Raw genomic sequence first — 14147 nt, 5'->3', positions numbered from 1 at the left:
AAAAAACTGGGGTAAAGAAAAAAGTGGAAGAGACAAGGAGGCTGGGCACAGGGGAGCTGGGGAAGGAAATTCATTTCTGTAGAGGTGGCAGTTGTCACCTCGTGTGAACTTTCTAGCTCTTCAATAAATATGGGGGCTTCTCAGCCTCCTCAGTTTCCCCATCTCTATGGGGGTAGGGATACCCACCATTCCCCCTGCCTCAGCACAGACACACTGCACTCTGTTCAGTTTGGTTCTTTGTGCTGTGGGCTCTGGGGCCTTGTGATAGGACTATGACCAGGCAGGAGGTGCCCACTCTGGAGCTAGAGGGACACGGACTGCAAACCCTGTAACTGGCCCATGCTGGGTCATGAGATCTCAAGCTGCAAGGTTATGGGCTGACTGTGCTAGTTACTGCGAGCCTCCACCCCTCACTCCGGCTGCTCATCTCGCCCTCCTCACCAGCAACAAGCCAGCCTGATAGGACTTAGGGTGTCCTAGGCTTCCAGCCATCCCTGCCACTGCAGAGAATCACCACAGTGGCCTGCAGCTGGCCTTTTCAGTCATCTGCCAGTCCATCCTCTGCGCTTCTACCAGCGCTGAAAAAACTTGCTGACAGCAATTCCACTGCCACCAATTTACCCTATGGCTATGCTGGCAAAGCAGACTCGGAGCCACGAGCAGGGCTGCTTGCTGCCGCAGCTTAGAATAATACCCAGAGACAACCTGTACGGCCATCTCCAGCCACAACTGCACCTCAGGAAGTAGGGGTGTTCTGTCTGCGCTGCTGTGGTGGGACCCTGAGACTCCCAAGGCCAGGTAAGTGTACAGGGAGGATACTAAGTATATATAGTTGTGTGCTTAGGACACACACATCGTGACGTGCAGAAAACAAGCTGGATTAGACCTTGAGAGGAGGACTAGGGTTGCTCAGAGTGTTACCTTGAACTCTAGAAAAAGTGCGTAAGTTACCTGGTGTTCAAGGTCTCACGAGCCATCCCAGCTGCCATCCCAGCTCCTCAACACTCTGTTCCCAGGCAGCTGACACACCAGGCTCCTTTCTCTCTCACATCTTCCTGGTGACCCCTCTTGCCCACATCTCCCCGAGTTGCGCAGCCCCTGCTAAGCTCTGAAGTTGCTATGAAGAGCTAGCTGGGGTGGGACAGACTGGGTGGCCCAGGGCTGACACTTGGATGATGTTACCCAGCTCCAAGGTCTCTTCGTGTTCTTCCCATAGGAAAACTGAGTCTTCACAGCAAACAGGGCCACCTCACCCAAGGCCGTGCCCTCTGTGGCAGTGGCAGTTACCCGATGATCGTGACAAGTGGAAAGTCCCTGTAGATAGGCTCACCCATGTATGAGCAATGTGGCTCTTGGCTTCTGTGGACTCCATCGAGGCCCCAGGTGTGATCACAGATGCAGTGGGCACGCTCCGTCTCTCTCCCGTGTTCACCTGTGCTTCCCACAGGCGCTGGGCCAGCTTTCTCCGCAAGCGTCCACACACAGGTCTCTGTGCCCAGGTGTGTACGAGGGCAGCTGGCTCGGAGCATCAGCTGTGGGAGTGTGGAGCCGCTCCTTCTGAGTGCTCATGTTCGAGAATGAGGTGCCTTCCACATGCTCCATGCAGTGCATGCCTGCAACAGTGGCCTTTACCATACAACCACCCTGTTGTGCAAAAGGCACGATGTCGAGTGGGACTTGACATTATTTGGAGACCAGCTGACCCGGGAAACTCATCAAGTAAGCAGGAAACTAGGGCTCTACAATGAACGGTCTCTTGAGCCTCTGCAGTCATTGAGGGATGTGCGTACAATTTTAAACAGCTCAGCACTGAAGAGCACTGGTTGCCCTTCCAGAGGAGCCAGGATCGGTTCCCAGCACCACACAACAGCTCACAACCAGTTGTGACTCCAGTTCTGAGGGAGCTGATCCTGTCTTCCGGCCTCTTTGGGCACTAGGCATTCATGGGTACATATACAAACAGACAAAACACCTATATACATTAAAAAGAAAAAGTTCCACAAGAACTTAGCACACATTTATAGTACCTGCCATGAGGCAGGACAGACAGACTCATAGCTAGACTCTTCAAAATTAGAAAGGGGGCAGGGGCAGGGATGTGACTCAGTGGTATAGTACTTTTCATAGGTTCAATCCCTAGTACTGAAAGAAAACAAAAACAAGGGACAGGGTAAGGTGGCACAGGCCTGAAATTCCAGCACTCTAGATGTTAAGGTCAGAGGATGGCAAGTTCAAGGCAAGGCTAACTACACAGCAATACTTTGTCTCAAAAACAAAGGGAGTTGGGGGAGAGAAAGACCTAAAACTCCAAGGGAAGTGGTACTAGCCTCAGGGTTTGAATGAGGAAACTCAGGCACCGCTCATCTGAGTCCAAAGCTGGTCCAGGGCCTGTACTTGTAAGAGGCAAGGAGGCACATGGCGTGCTCAACATTCAGCACCTCACAGACAAGCTCGCACCAACACAGGCACCAATGCAATGCAAAGACTCTTTATTGCCAGCCAGACCACCAGACCGAGAAGGTGTGGGAGGCTTGCCCAGGCCCAGGCATCACCTTCCTAGGACGTAAGCTCCTCAGAGGCAGCAGTAGGGTGTCAGGCCCCTGAAGTTCTCACAGCACCATGCAAAAACAGAGCTAAAAACTTCCTGAATGTCTCTGGCTGGAAATCAACAGGCCCAGCAGGTTCCTAGAAAGAACAGAGACCATTAGGATCCATGACAGCAGAGAGACAGGCCACTCTCAGTGACTCCTAAGTGCCTGGCGAATCACCATCTTTCTCCCACATCAGCTCTCTGGCCAGGGACACTGAGGAGCTGGTACTGTAGATGTGCCGAGGGTTTCTGGCGCCCATCAGCTACGTCATCTGCTCTGCTTCCTAAGTCCCCTCACTCCAACCACTGGGACATGACAAGAACTCCCCATTCTATACTGGTTCACAGCACTTCTGGAAGAAACACGCTGACAGGCAGGAAACCACCGCAGAACTGACTGTGTGACTATCAGAACTCCACTGAGCCAGTCTGCACGCAGCCCGTATGCGACATAGCGGGGCACAGACCCTGCAGCACCTGAGCTCTGCCCTCTCATCCTGAGTGCTTCTCACTGCATCGTAGCCTGAGCCATTGCAGAGCAGGCTGTTGAGCCCCGGGTGCAGCAGGGGCACAGGAGGAGACCCGTGTGCTGACGGTGACTGCAGTCCTCCCACAAGGCCACAATGTGATGCTGCCATAGGGCCCCGCAAGGCACTGAATCAGGCCGGGGAGTGGACACAGGGACAGTCTCCCACAGCAGAAACTGAAGAGAAGGGGAGGCAGATGTGGCTGTTCAGGTCCTAGAGCCCCTCCTGCCAGACCAGGCTTGACCAAGGCTCACCCTGAATGGAGAAGTCAAGGTCTGCTATAATCCCCAGGCTCGAGGAATCTGGACTTACCAACACCACCTTCCTTTTGATGACTGGGCGACACCAGAAGTGCCGGTACAGGAGCTGGTCTGAGTCTACCCATACCAAATTCTTGATGCCCTCATTAGAGGCCAGATCTGTGGTGTTCAACTGCAACACGAGGAACTGGAAGACACGGCCATCGGTGCCCACACTCTGCACGACTATGGGCTGCTCCAAGACCTTGGTGGCGTTCTAAGAAAAGTGGACAAGAAAACGCTGTGGCGGAAGAATGCAGACCAGGGGGCCCAATTCCACCCTTTAAAACACCCACCCGCTTCCTTTTTATGGTTTCACCTCAGGGCAGGTAAGAAAGACCGAGGAGTTCCACAGTCCACAACCAGTCTCCCCGCACCCAGCCTGGCCTCCCCTCACTCATCCAGGCCTCCCTTCACCCAGCCAGGCCTCTCCTCACCCAGCCAGGCCTTCTCTGCCTCAAGACTCCAGAAACCTGCTCTTCAACCCCAATACTAACTCCCACTGCTGACTGGCGATTACTGGGCAAGGCTTGAAGTTCAGGTGAGCCAGGAGGTTAATGGAGGGAATCCCTCAAACCTCTGCCTTACCCAGTAAGACAACAGTGACGTCAGCTATCAAAGGCTGACTTGGAAGCTCATCATTAGACCTATCATTTCACACCACACAGACCCAACTTGGCAGACTGGCCTGTCTGAAGTCACACAGACTGACTAGATGTGCTGGCATGTCTGTCCCCCTTTCAAGGGCCCGGCATCACTGGGTACTTCTGAAAGCGGGACTGTCTACACCGCAGTCATCTGAGCTTCACTCCTGAAGGCGGGACTGTCTACACCGCAGTCATCTGAGCTTCACTACTGAAAGCGGGACCGTCTACACTGCAGGCAGTCATGTGAGTTTCAGTTACTTACTGCAGCATGTAGCGGGTCACACTCCTGGAAGGTATACTCCAGGCATGTCACAGTCAGGGCCTGTACTGATCTCACCGCAGCAGTAATGACACTCAGGAGTAACAGCTTAGTCTAGGCACCCTGCCTGTTTTTCATAGATAGACGCATATTCCTGCTTCACAGACTGAAGCGCAGGTTTCCAGGCATTTGTTCAAGGACCCCCGAGGCGTAGGCTAAGTCAGGTAGCCCCACTGTCTAGGCTGTGGCTGGTGTCCCAGTGTATCTGACACCAGTGCCTCTTTCGTTCTTAAGTGGGTTTTTTTTTTTTGGTTGATTGTTTTTGTTTTTGTTCTTTTTCTGAGACAGTGTAACTCTGTATAGTCCTAGAACTCATTCTGTAGACCAGGCTGACCTGGAACTCAGACCTTCCTCTGCCTCCCAAGTGCTGGAGTAAAGGTGTGCCCCAAACTGCCTGGCTCCTAAGTGTGACTGTTTGGGTAACTCTATGGCCTGCCTTTGTACTTTGTAGTAATCCAGACTGCTACTGGCCACAGATCCTGCAGTCTAGCCACGAGAAGCAGGGCACCCCTGGTGCAATACACCGCTGCCTTGCCCTCAGGGCTCACCTGACTTTAGGACTAGCTAATGGAAGTCCCAAGTACATGCCACACCAGGGCTGTTGGTCTCAGAAATACCTGTGCTAGCTGCATGAGAAATAAATACAAAGAGAAGTACCTGTAAGTGTTAGCTGAGATTCGGTATTGACTCTTATCTCCCTCTACAGATCAATAAAACTGCAGGTAGTACATAAATTTCTCAGCAATTTTACCTTTTACATGGAGGCTTGTCCCATAACTGCTCAACTTCACAGCCCCAGGAATAATTTGTACCTGGAGACGGTGGAGGAGGCTGCCTCTTCTATCTAACGGGGCGGTATTAGCCAGCACTGCTACTGAGGCCCTTCTGGCGATACCCGGCAGAGACTACACTAAGCCCGTGGCCTGGAACATGGAATGTTGCTGCTTCCTTCCTCCGCCCAAACTGGGGGCAGCACATCCTTTAGAAGCTGTAGGAATCACAGATCAGCCTCTGCTTTTCCACCATTAGCTGTGGCATCATGGGTGACTTACCTCATCTTACAGAGAGTTCAGGAAGTCTACAGCGAGGGAATAGGACTAAAGCTCACTATCCGCCCACTGTTTAGACATAATAAGGCCACATGAGGATGCCACAGTTGCTAATCTCTCTGGTTCTAGTTCTTACCATGCTGGGGATTGAACCTGGGGACTTATACACACTAGAAAGATGCTCCACCACTCAGCTATATCCCCAGCCCACTCCAGGTCCTCGGCTATATGATCAGAAACATAAATTATCCTTCCTGAGCTTGTCTCTTCTTCTACAAAGTGAGGCTAACAGCACCTGCCACACAGGTTGTTCAAAAGAGCAAACCATGTGAGAAGCTCTACAATTTTAGTGCGGGGTTTCCAAACCCCAGTTTGCACGAGCCTCACCCGGAGGGCTTTTTAAATGCTGACTGCTGGGCCCCACTGCAGAGCTTCTGATTCAGTGGGTCTATGAAGTACACACTCATCAAGCTCCTCCAGGACACCATGGTGTCCACAGTTTGTTAACGTGTGGGGTGTGTCAGGTGCTCAATACCGAACAGTACATTCTACTCCCCACTCAGGCAGCCAACCAAACGAACCCTGCCAGCACCCACCCCAGGCAGGACAGATGCAAATCCTAATTCCCTCACTCCCTGGAGGACCACAGGCCTGAGCTCTACTCGAGACTGGAGAGAACAGGAGCTCTCAGAAATATGCCCCATGCTCCCACTCTCACCCCGCAACCAAGCCTTTTCCTCATCCTGAGACAGCGTTCACTTCAACCACTCAGCCTCCATTCCACACCATCTAGGTGCTGGGACTTCCTCTTAATATTGAGGGCCACCACCAAGTGGTATCTTGTTTCTGTACCCACCCTGAACTGACAGTAACTGCCTGGCATCACCTCCTGGGCCTTCTGATGGTGCTGCCTGCTCCAAATCTGACCAAGCAGAGCAGACTGGGGCGTGGAGCCCAGACACACATAAAACTTCTGAGTAGGGTATGCCCTGTACCCCTCCTTCCCCCACACTTCCTGCTGCTGTGAGCCTACGGCACACTGTGAAGTGGAGCTCCAAATGACACCAAGGGCAGCTGTGTCTGGATAGAGTACCAGACCCAGTCAGCCCCCAGGAGAGATAGTTGGTTGCTACAAGTTAAGAGGAAGTGCATTTGGGCTAGAGAGATGGTTCAGAGGTTTAGAGCATTGCCTGCTCTTCCAAAGGTCCTGAGTTCAATTCCCAGCAACCACATGGTGGCTCACAACCATCTATAATGGGGTCTGGTGCCCTCTTCTGACCTGCAGACATACACACAGACTGAATATTGTATACATAATAAATAAATAAATAAATAAATATTTTTTTTAAAAAAAGGAAACGCATTTTCCTGAGATTCCTCAGTTAAACTCAAAGTCCGTCCCCACTCCATTCTTCCTGGGAGTGGTTTTTACAGCAGGAGGCCAAGCCTGCAGAAAGCAGTTCTATGGTCTTCTGCACACACATACCCCATAGAGGAGCCGAGCCTGAGCCAGGGCATTTGCAAAAGCAAACAGGAGCATCTTGGCCCTTAGCTGTTCCGGAAGGAAGCGTTGTGGCCGTAAATTGGCCTTTTCCAGGAAATACAAGGTGTGGGGATAGGGGTAAGGGTAGCCCTCCCGGAATCCTGCAAGAGAAGAGAAAGGAGAGGTGAGGAGGCATAGACTAATCAGCCTGCCACAGAGCCTCAGGACACTCAGGGCAGGTAATAAAGACTCACAGGAGACATCAGTACATAATCATGCTCATGGATATGGACGGCTACTGAGGAGCTGAGACAGAAGCCGGAGGTAGCTTGTAAAACCCAGCCACAATGCTTTAAATGTTACTCTGGCTCATCACAGAAAATACGTGCCAACTTGTGGCAGGTGCTTCCTACACACACATTCTAACCCCACCCACTTGCTTTCATCCAAGCACACAGATGACAGTGACACCGACACATGGGTGACTAAAAGCCATGGTCATTATTAAGGAGAAGCAGAAGTCAGTACTCTACTGTTAGTAACACATGACTTGCCTCGTACTTCACAGCTTCAGGTTAGCACCTGTTCACTTCAGACACGACATTGTCAAGTCATGAATATCTCGAGTGACTATGAATAAATCTCTGGTGGGCTAGAGGCTTCTAGAAACAGTGCCTGGAATCAGTGCACGTGGGTACAGAGGAAGGAGAAAGACACTGGGGTCATCGACTCAGAAAAACCAGGAGAAGAGTGCTCGCTGAGAGGTGGGGCTTCCCTGCAGGCCTTGGTCCTGCAGGCTGCTCTACTCTGCAAGGCACAGACACCCGGCACACACTCCACACGGGGCTGCTCCACTCTGCAGAGCATGAACCCCGGCACACACTCCACTCCACACGGGGCTGCTCCACTCTGCAGAGCACGGACCCCGGCACACACTCCACTCCACACAGGGCTGCTCCACTCTGCAGGGCACAGACACCCGGCACACATTCCACATGGGGCTCTAGACAGGAAGCAAGGAAAGCCCCAGTGGAGCCTGCTGCTGCCTGTGAGGAGCCCGCAGTCTAGAGGGGAACCAGACGGGAAATCAATCACACCCCAGCACAGAGACGTGTCAAGATCCAGGGTGACTCAGGGCTGTGGGAAGATAAATGCAAAGTCCCTGACTGAGACTGAAAGTTCAGCATTTCTGGGGGAAGTGACTGTGAACATGAATGGCAGCCGATTAAGAGTTAGGAAGCAGGGGCTGCCACACAGATACTAGGAGATAACGCATATGTGCTGCCAAGCACCCAGAGCTATTAGTACATCCTTTCTCTTAAAGAATTATGAATAAAAAGCACGTCCTCATCTCTGCTCCGCTTTGCTCACCTGTGTCATCTTCCACATCATAGACATGGCATTTCTGAAGATCGATGGTAGGAGAAATGGGATAGAAGGTTTCGAGAACGTGACTTTCAGTAGCTTCCACCTCCTCTCTGGAGGCAATGGTGGGCAGAGGGTCCTTGGCTCTCAATATAGCACCACTAGAACCTCGGACCTGAAGGAGAAGAGACTCTAAAATGGGGAAAAGGTGATTAGTCTAACGTGGTCTTTGTACAGCTCTCAAAGTGTGAAACCGTCATCTTCCACAAACCTCAAGTCAAAGTCGGCTACAGGTTTTCTAGATGACCAACCTGGTCATAGAACACACATATGGCATTAGAACCCTGAGCCCCTGTGAGGGTGAAGAACTAGAACATTCTTCTCCCTAGGTGCTCTTCTGATGAACCCCAAGGCTCCTGACTTGTGGGCATCCTTCATCTTCCCAAGGACCAGCTCCAAGCCAGAGACCCAGAAACAGGGCAGAATTACTCTGTGCTCTCAAGGAGCCCTTCAGGAAGCAAGTGCTGCTGGGGAAAGCAGAGCCATACGCAGACAGAGCCCTCTGCAAAACCCAGAGGGCCCCGGAAGGAAGCAAAACCTTCAAATTGGGCAGCAGAGGAAGCACTTCGGAGACAGTGGCAAGTAGACTTCAGTGAGTTCAAGGTCAGTCAGGGCTCCACAGTGAGATGGTCAAAAGCAACAGCAAAGGTTATCTGAAGGAGAAGAGTGGGTCTCTGTTACTGGGATCAGCTACCTCTTCATCGAGGGGGCTGTACTGTGCATATGCGTGTTCAGCAGCAGCGCTGGGCTCTGGCCACTAGAATTCCATCTCCATCCCCGCTCATACCATCTACGTCATGACCATCAATACTGTTTTCAGGCACTGCCCAATGCCCCAGTCTCTGGTGGAAGAGCTCTGGGTAGGAGTCTGCTATGCACTGAAAATGAAGACTAGCATGCAAAAGCAGTCCCAGGGTGACTGGGACAGGACACTGAAGGACAAGAGGCATGGAGAGAGAAGTACTGTGAGCAGGGGCAGGAGGGAGGGTTTCAGACCCAGGCAAAGGGCCAGATTCGTCTTAACAAGAGAGCGAGAAAAGCCAGCCAGATCTGAGCACCTCAGGTAAGTTGGATTAGCATGTATTCTACATGGGAATGCAGATGGCTAGAGGAGACACACTCGCAGTGAACTAACCAATGAGCCTGGTGTGAAAATGTGGAAATGGTGTCTGTACTGTTCCCACGGGAAGCCACATGCCACCTGACAAAATGTGTTTAGAAAGACTGTTGTCTGAATCCCGACTAGCTCCAAGTGGCACCACCCTCTGCAGTGCCGGCTTCAGAGAGTAAAATCCCTGTGTGAAGGTGATGGATCGGGACTGTTGTCAGATCAGAAACCGGTTTGGCCAATGGCACTGCCATTTAATTAGCGTGCAGCCTCCCAAGATATGTAAAAAAATGGATGCAACATCTGCAGATGGATAACTTCCGCAGTAATTACACCTCAAGATTGGTTTCCTAAGGCATTTCCTGTTTCCTCACACAAATGTGCCTGGACCTCTCCTAACCTTGGGTTTTAGATTCTCCCCACAGATCACTCTAGTGTGGTTTCTAATTCAATTCCTTCACATCCCTCCTCCAGTGACAGCTCCAAATGGGGCAGTTTAATTAGAGGTAATACTTGACAATGGGCCAACATGTACTCTCCATTAATGAGGTGCACTAATTTCCTTAGTGGTGCCATTACCTCTGCCAGGCTGACTCCTTGCCAGAAGTCCATATGCAAAGGGGGGAGAAGGGGAAACCTGCTCAAACAGACAGCCCAGGTCCCAGGTATTCCACAGCTGGTTTCCTTGCTCCACAATCCCATCACCTAGAACACCTGAACCGACACACCTGTCCGAAACACCAGCATGCACTGCCAAGCACACAGCATGCACAAAGGCGGGCAGGTGGGAAAGCTGGATACCAAAAAGTTGGAAGTGACAAACTTACGGACAGGGGAAGGGAGCAGCAGGACGGGAGGTAAGACTAGGACTAGGTGGATAGACCATAATAAATGACAGCCTTGGGTTTCAAACAAGGGAACATGTCAAAAAGACTTGCTGTGTTGAAAGAAGCACTCTAAATTATGCTAACATGGATGTGGAAGGGTGCAGAAGTATGGAAAGGGAAAAACAGCTGCTTAGTGTGGTCAGGGCAGAGAGCAATGTGTTTTATTATTCCCTTGTCTTCAGCATTTAAAAATTCCCAAGCACACTGTGGGTACTCAGCAGATACAGTCAGCTGAATGGCGACTTAGAAGCAGTTAAAAACAGCAACGAGAAGGAGCATGGTGGTGCCAACTACAGGATCACAAGTCTGAAGTAGGCCTTGTGTGACCCTATAAAGGGCATGTCTGAACCCCAAGAGTATGTGGCAGGAGCAGGATGGGAGGGCTGGGGTGTGGAGACGGGGCTAAGAGCACCAGAGAGAATAAACAAACTGAAAAAGAAAACCCAGCAAGACCTTCTAGTATACAGGATGACTAACCTCGGTTCCAGGTGGTGGCTAAGGAGTAGTTTTGGGCAGACATTCGCCTGGCCAGAGAAGGGTGCTTGAGAATCTGGGACTTACACAGCTGGATGAGGCTGTCCACAATGACTGGGCTTGGGGAAAAAATGACATTTGAAGACTTAAAGCAATTTAAAGTAACTCCATATTTCTCAATTGAAAATCCTCCTATTTGGGGGAAACTCACCAGTAGGTTTCTCTCTTGGGGATGTCCTCAGTGGAGTGCCAGAGACGGGCATGAGAGATGATATCCAAAACACGCTCTTCTTGGTTCTCTATGTGATTTCTTGGATCATCAACAAGACTAATCACTTTCTTGGGAAGGCCTTCTATTAGCTTGGTCTTAGTTAGCCAGAGAGCCTGCTTCATACCTTTGGGGCAATCATCACAAAACAAACAAACAAAGAGAGAGAGAGAGAGAAGACAGTTCAGAAAGAGATGCTCATGCCAACCAGGTAGGACCATGAAGAAAGGGCTGCTTCAAGAGAAGGCTGGGTTTGATTTGAGACATCTGAGGAATAAAACCAAGAAAGCAGTGGATCAAGAGTATGACTTTGAGCTGGGCAGTGGTGGCACACACCTTTAATCCCAGCACTTGGGAGGCAGAGACAGGCGGATCTCTGTGAGTTCGAGGCCAGCCTGGTCTACAAGAGCTAGTTCCAGGACAGGTTCAAACCCTGTCTCAAAAAACAAACAACAACAACAACAAAAGAGTATTACTTCATGAATAATGATCTACTTCAAGGTGGTGAGCTGACTATGGGACTGAGTGCAGTGCCTGCCATGAGAAGGATTCAAACCTTTTTCAAGACAGCTGAGATCCCTGCTGACTCCCTTCAGGCAGAGAAATCAAAGCTGTGAGACTAGCTCAGTGGACCAGCCCGTCTGGTAATCCATATCCTAACCCTGACTAGAGAAGCCCATGCATACCAAACTTATGTTTGAGTCCATCACAGCTACTCAATTCTGCTATTGTTGCACAAGTGCAGCCATGGGCAATAATGTACATGCGCACATGGTTGTATTCCAGTAAAACGTTATTTACAAAAACAGGGAGCTACTTAATTAGCTGACCCCAGCTCTGTGACATTATTGCTAGCCACCACAGAGCCAATGTTTAATGATTCTCTAGCGCATACACAAAATACATAGTATTTAGAGCTACCATTTACCGAATGTCACTTCTGGAATTTACCAATAAGTTAGATGGGATTTTATGTCACGAAAGGGGAAACTTGGACAAGACGGAGGAGTTTGCTTCAAGTCACTTATCTTTAAGGTGACACAAACCTGAGCCTGTCCACCCTAAAGCCCACCATCTCTCCATAACCCACGTTGGCTTCTAAGACTCCTATTTTACAAGGTTTTGTTGTGATTTTATAAGACCTCTTTATGACTTTTGAAAGTGCAGGCAGAAGATACATTTTCAGACAGTTCAAGGAGTGCGATCTTCTAGAACACTTGCTGTCCATTACCAGTGACAATCAAAGGGGTTATGTTGTAGGAGATCCTTCACAGCACGGTCAGGGTCCACTGGGAGTGGTTAACAGCTAGGAAAATCAACTTGCAGGCAGGTATAGGAGTGGGCATTCTAAGAGGCTGGCCTATGGTTACCAGCTTTCCCAAGCTTATGACTGATTCTCTTAGCCCTCAAGCCCTGTTAGATCTCCTTATTTCCTACTTATCCTTTGGGAAATCCTGCTCCCACATACCTCAACTGCTTTTGCACTTAGGACCCTGCCCTATCGTCATCCTGACCTGGGTGACGATGGATGTTTGAAGAATGAAGAAAGGTACTCTTAATAATCACCTCTGGGAAATAATTCCTGACAACAGTGAGAAGCAGACTGGTTTTGGCTCGAGACACTTAGATCTGTTCTTAAGAGTGACAGGCCCCTAAGTGGGTAGACTTCTTGGTGCAAATTCCTTTACACATCCCAGGCTTTTAACAAAAGACACTGACCTAGGAAACTAGTGTTGCAGACCTGGTTTCACTATTGAAAGGAAAAATACTGGCTCAGGACCCCAATACCAAGTTCTCAGCACAAAGGAGATGTATTTGCCCCAGAGGGATAAAGGGCAGGGAATAAGAGACAATGACAGGAGATAGAGGAAAAGGGAGAAGGGAAAGGAAAAAGGAAACAGGGGTGGGGGGTGGAGAGGTAGGGAACAAGGAAAAGGGGGACGGGGTATCTGTCCCAAAGTGGGACAAAGAACTGCTTCTGGAAAGAGAGGAGACAGATGTGGCACATAGGGAAATGACAGTTTATAAAGGAAAAGAAGAAAACCCCATGTTAGGATATGTTTAATTTTAATTGGGCATGTTAACTAGGTGATGGGGGGGGTTGGTTGCTGGACTTCAATACTTTGATGGCTGGACCTTGGTAGTCAGCCTCAGGAGGAGGAAGAGGCCATATTAAGGAATAGACCTGGGGGTCTAGTTTTAGGAATGTAATCTAACGTTTTTTATCAAGGCAGAGGAAATGAGAGAGAAGGGCAAGGCCTCCCAGAGCCAAGTTTGCTAGGCCCGGGCTGGCTGGAGTCCCTTCAGCTATCACCTCTCCACGCGTGTATAAGCAAATCCCTGTTCCAGCTGGCGATCCTGTGAAATGAGGAGATAACCCTGGAGAGGACACACTCAAATTCTCCACAGCTCTCTCTCCCAGCATTGCTCCTTACATCCCACTTGATCCTGACAACTCTCAGAAGACGGATGTCCCTGAGGCTCCGCAGAGGAAGAAACCGAGACCCTCCCCCGGGGTCGGGGTTTGTGCTGAACTGAGAACAGGGTCTCTCCTCCCGTTCGCCCTATGGCCTCACCCTCAAGGAGTCGGCAGCGCTGGTGGAATATGTAGCAGGGCTCGTCCTTGTACAGAGGCTGCTCGTGCATCGGGGCCGTGCGGTGGAACCGTGGATCGTTCCAGCCGCGATCCCACGGCGGGAAGATGGGCCGAGCCAGTCCCGGGACGAAGTGCATCTTCCCCTCGTAAGTAATGGGCTCCAGACCCGGGATCTCGTACACCCTGTCCAGGGGCCGAGGCTCGGGCTTCCGCGTGGAACGCACGCCCCATTCGTACGCCCCGCGTTTCGGGGCCCCGCAGCCCCCGAGGCCGAGCCTCCCAGAACAAGCTAACACCCGCAAAGCGGGCCCGGACGCCAACGCCATAGCGATCGAGTCCCCACAACACCTCTACCTGGACGCCGCCATCTTTTCCCGCGCAGGGCCTGCCGGGAGCAAAAGGGGCTGGGCGCAAAGTCGCATTTTGAGAATGACAGACACTTCAACCAATCACAGTTAAAATATCCTTGTTTTGC

At 50.8% G+C, this 14147-nt stretch overlaps 1 protein-coding gene across 1 annotated transcript; it reads right to left on the bottom strand.

The window, feature by feature from the left end:
- Positions 1 to 2472: 2472 nt before the first annotated feature.
- On the bottom strand, positions 2473 to 14057 carry Mrpl37 (mitochondrial ribosomal protein L37). Its single transcript, XM_041652125.1, has 7 exons — positions 13653 to 14057; positions 11020 to 11203; positions 10812 to 10927; positions 8286 to 8471; positions 6918 to 7075; positions 3430 to 3633; positions 2473 to 2685 (listed from the first exon to the last, which is right to left on the bottom strand). Exons 1-7 carry the CDS (start codon positions 13996 to 13998, stop codon positions 2593 to 2595), a joined length of 1287 nt encoding a protein of 428 aa, XP_041508059.1. The 5' UTR covers positions 13999 to 14057; the 3' UTR covers positions 2473 to 2592.
- Between the last annotated feature and the right edge of the window lie 90 nt (positions 14058 to 14147).

The sequence above is a fragment of the Microtus oregoni genome, unplaced genomic scaffold (assembly GCF_018167655.1).
Source record: "Microtus oregoni isolate MIOR12 unplaced genomic scaffold, Mior012 000005F_ref0000423, whole genome shotgun sequence".
Taxonomy (NCBI): Eukaryota; Metazoa; Chordata; class Mammalia; order Rodentia; family Cricetidae; genus Microtus; species Microtus oregoni.
Note: the sequence above shows the minus strand (reverse complement) of the source record. Positions and strands in the feature narration are given on the sequence as shown.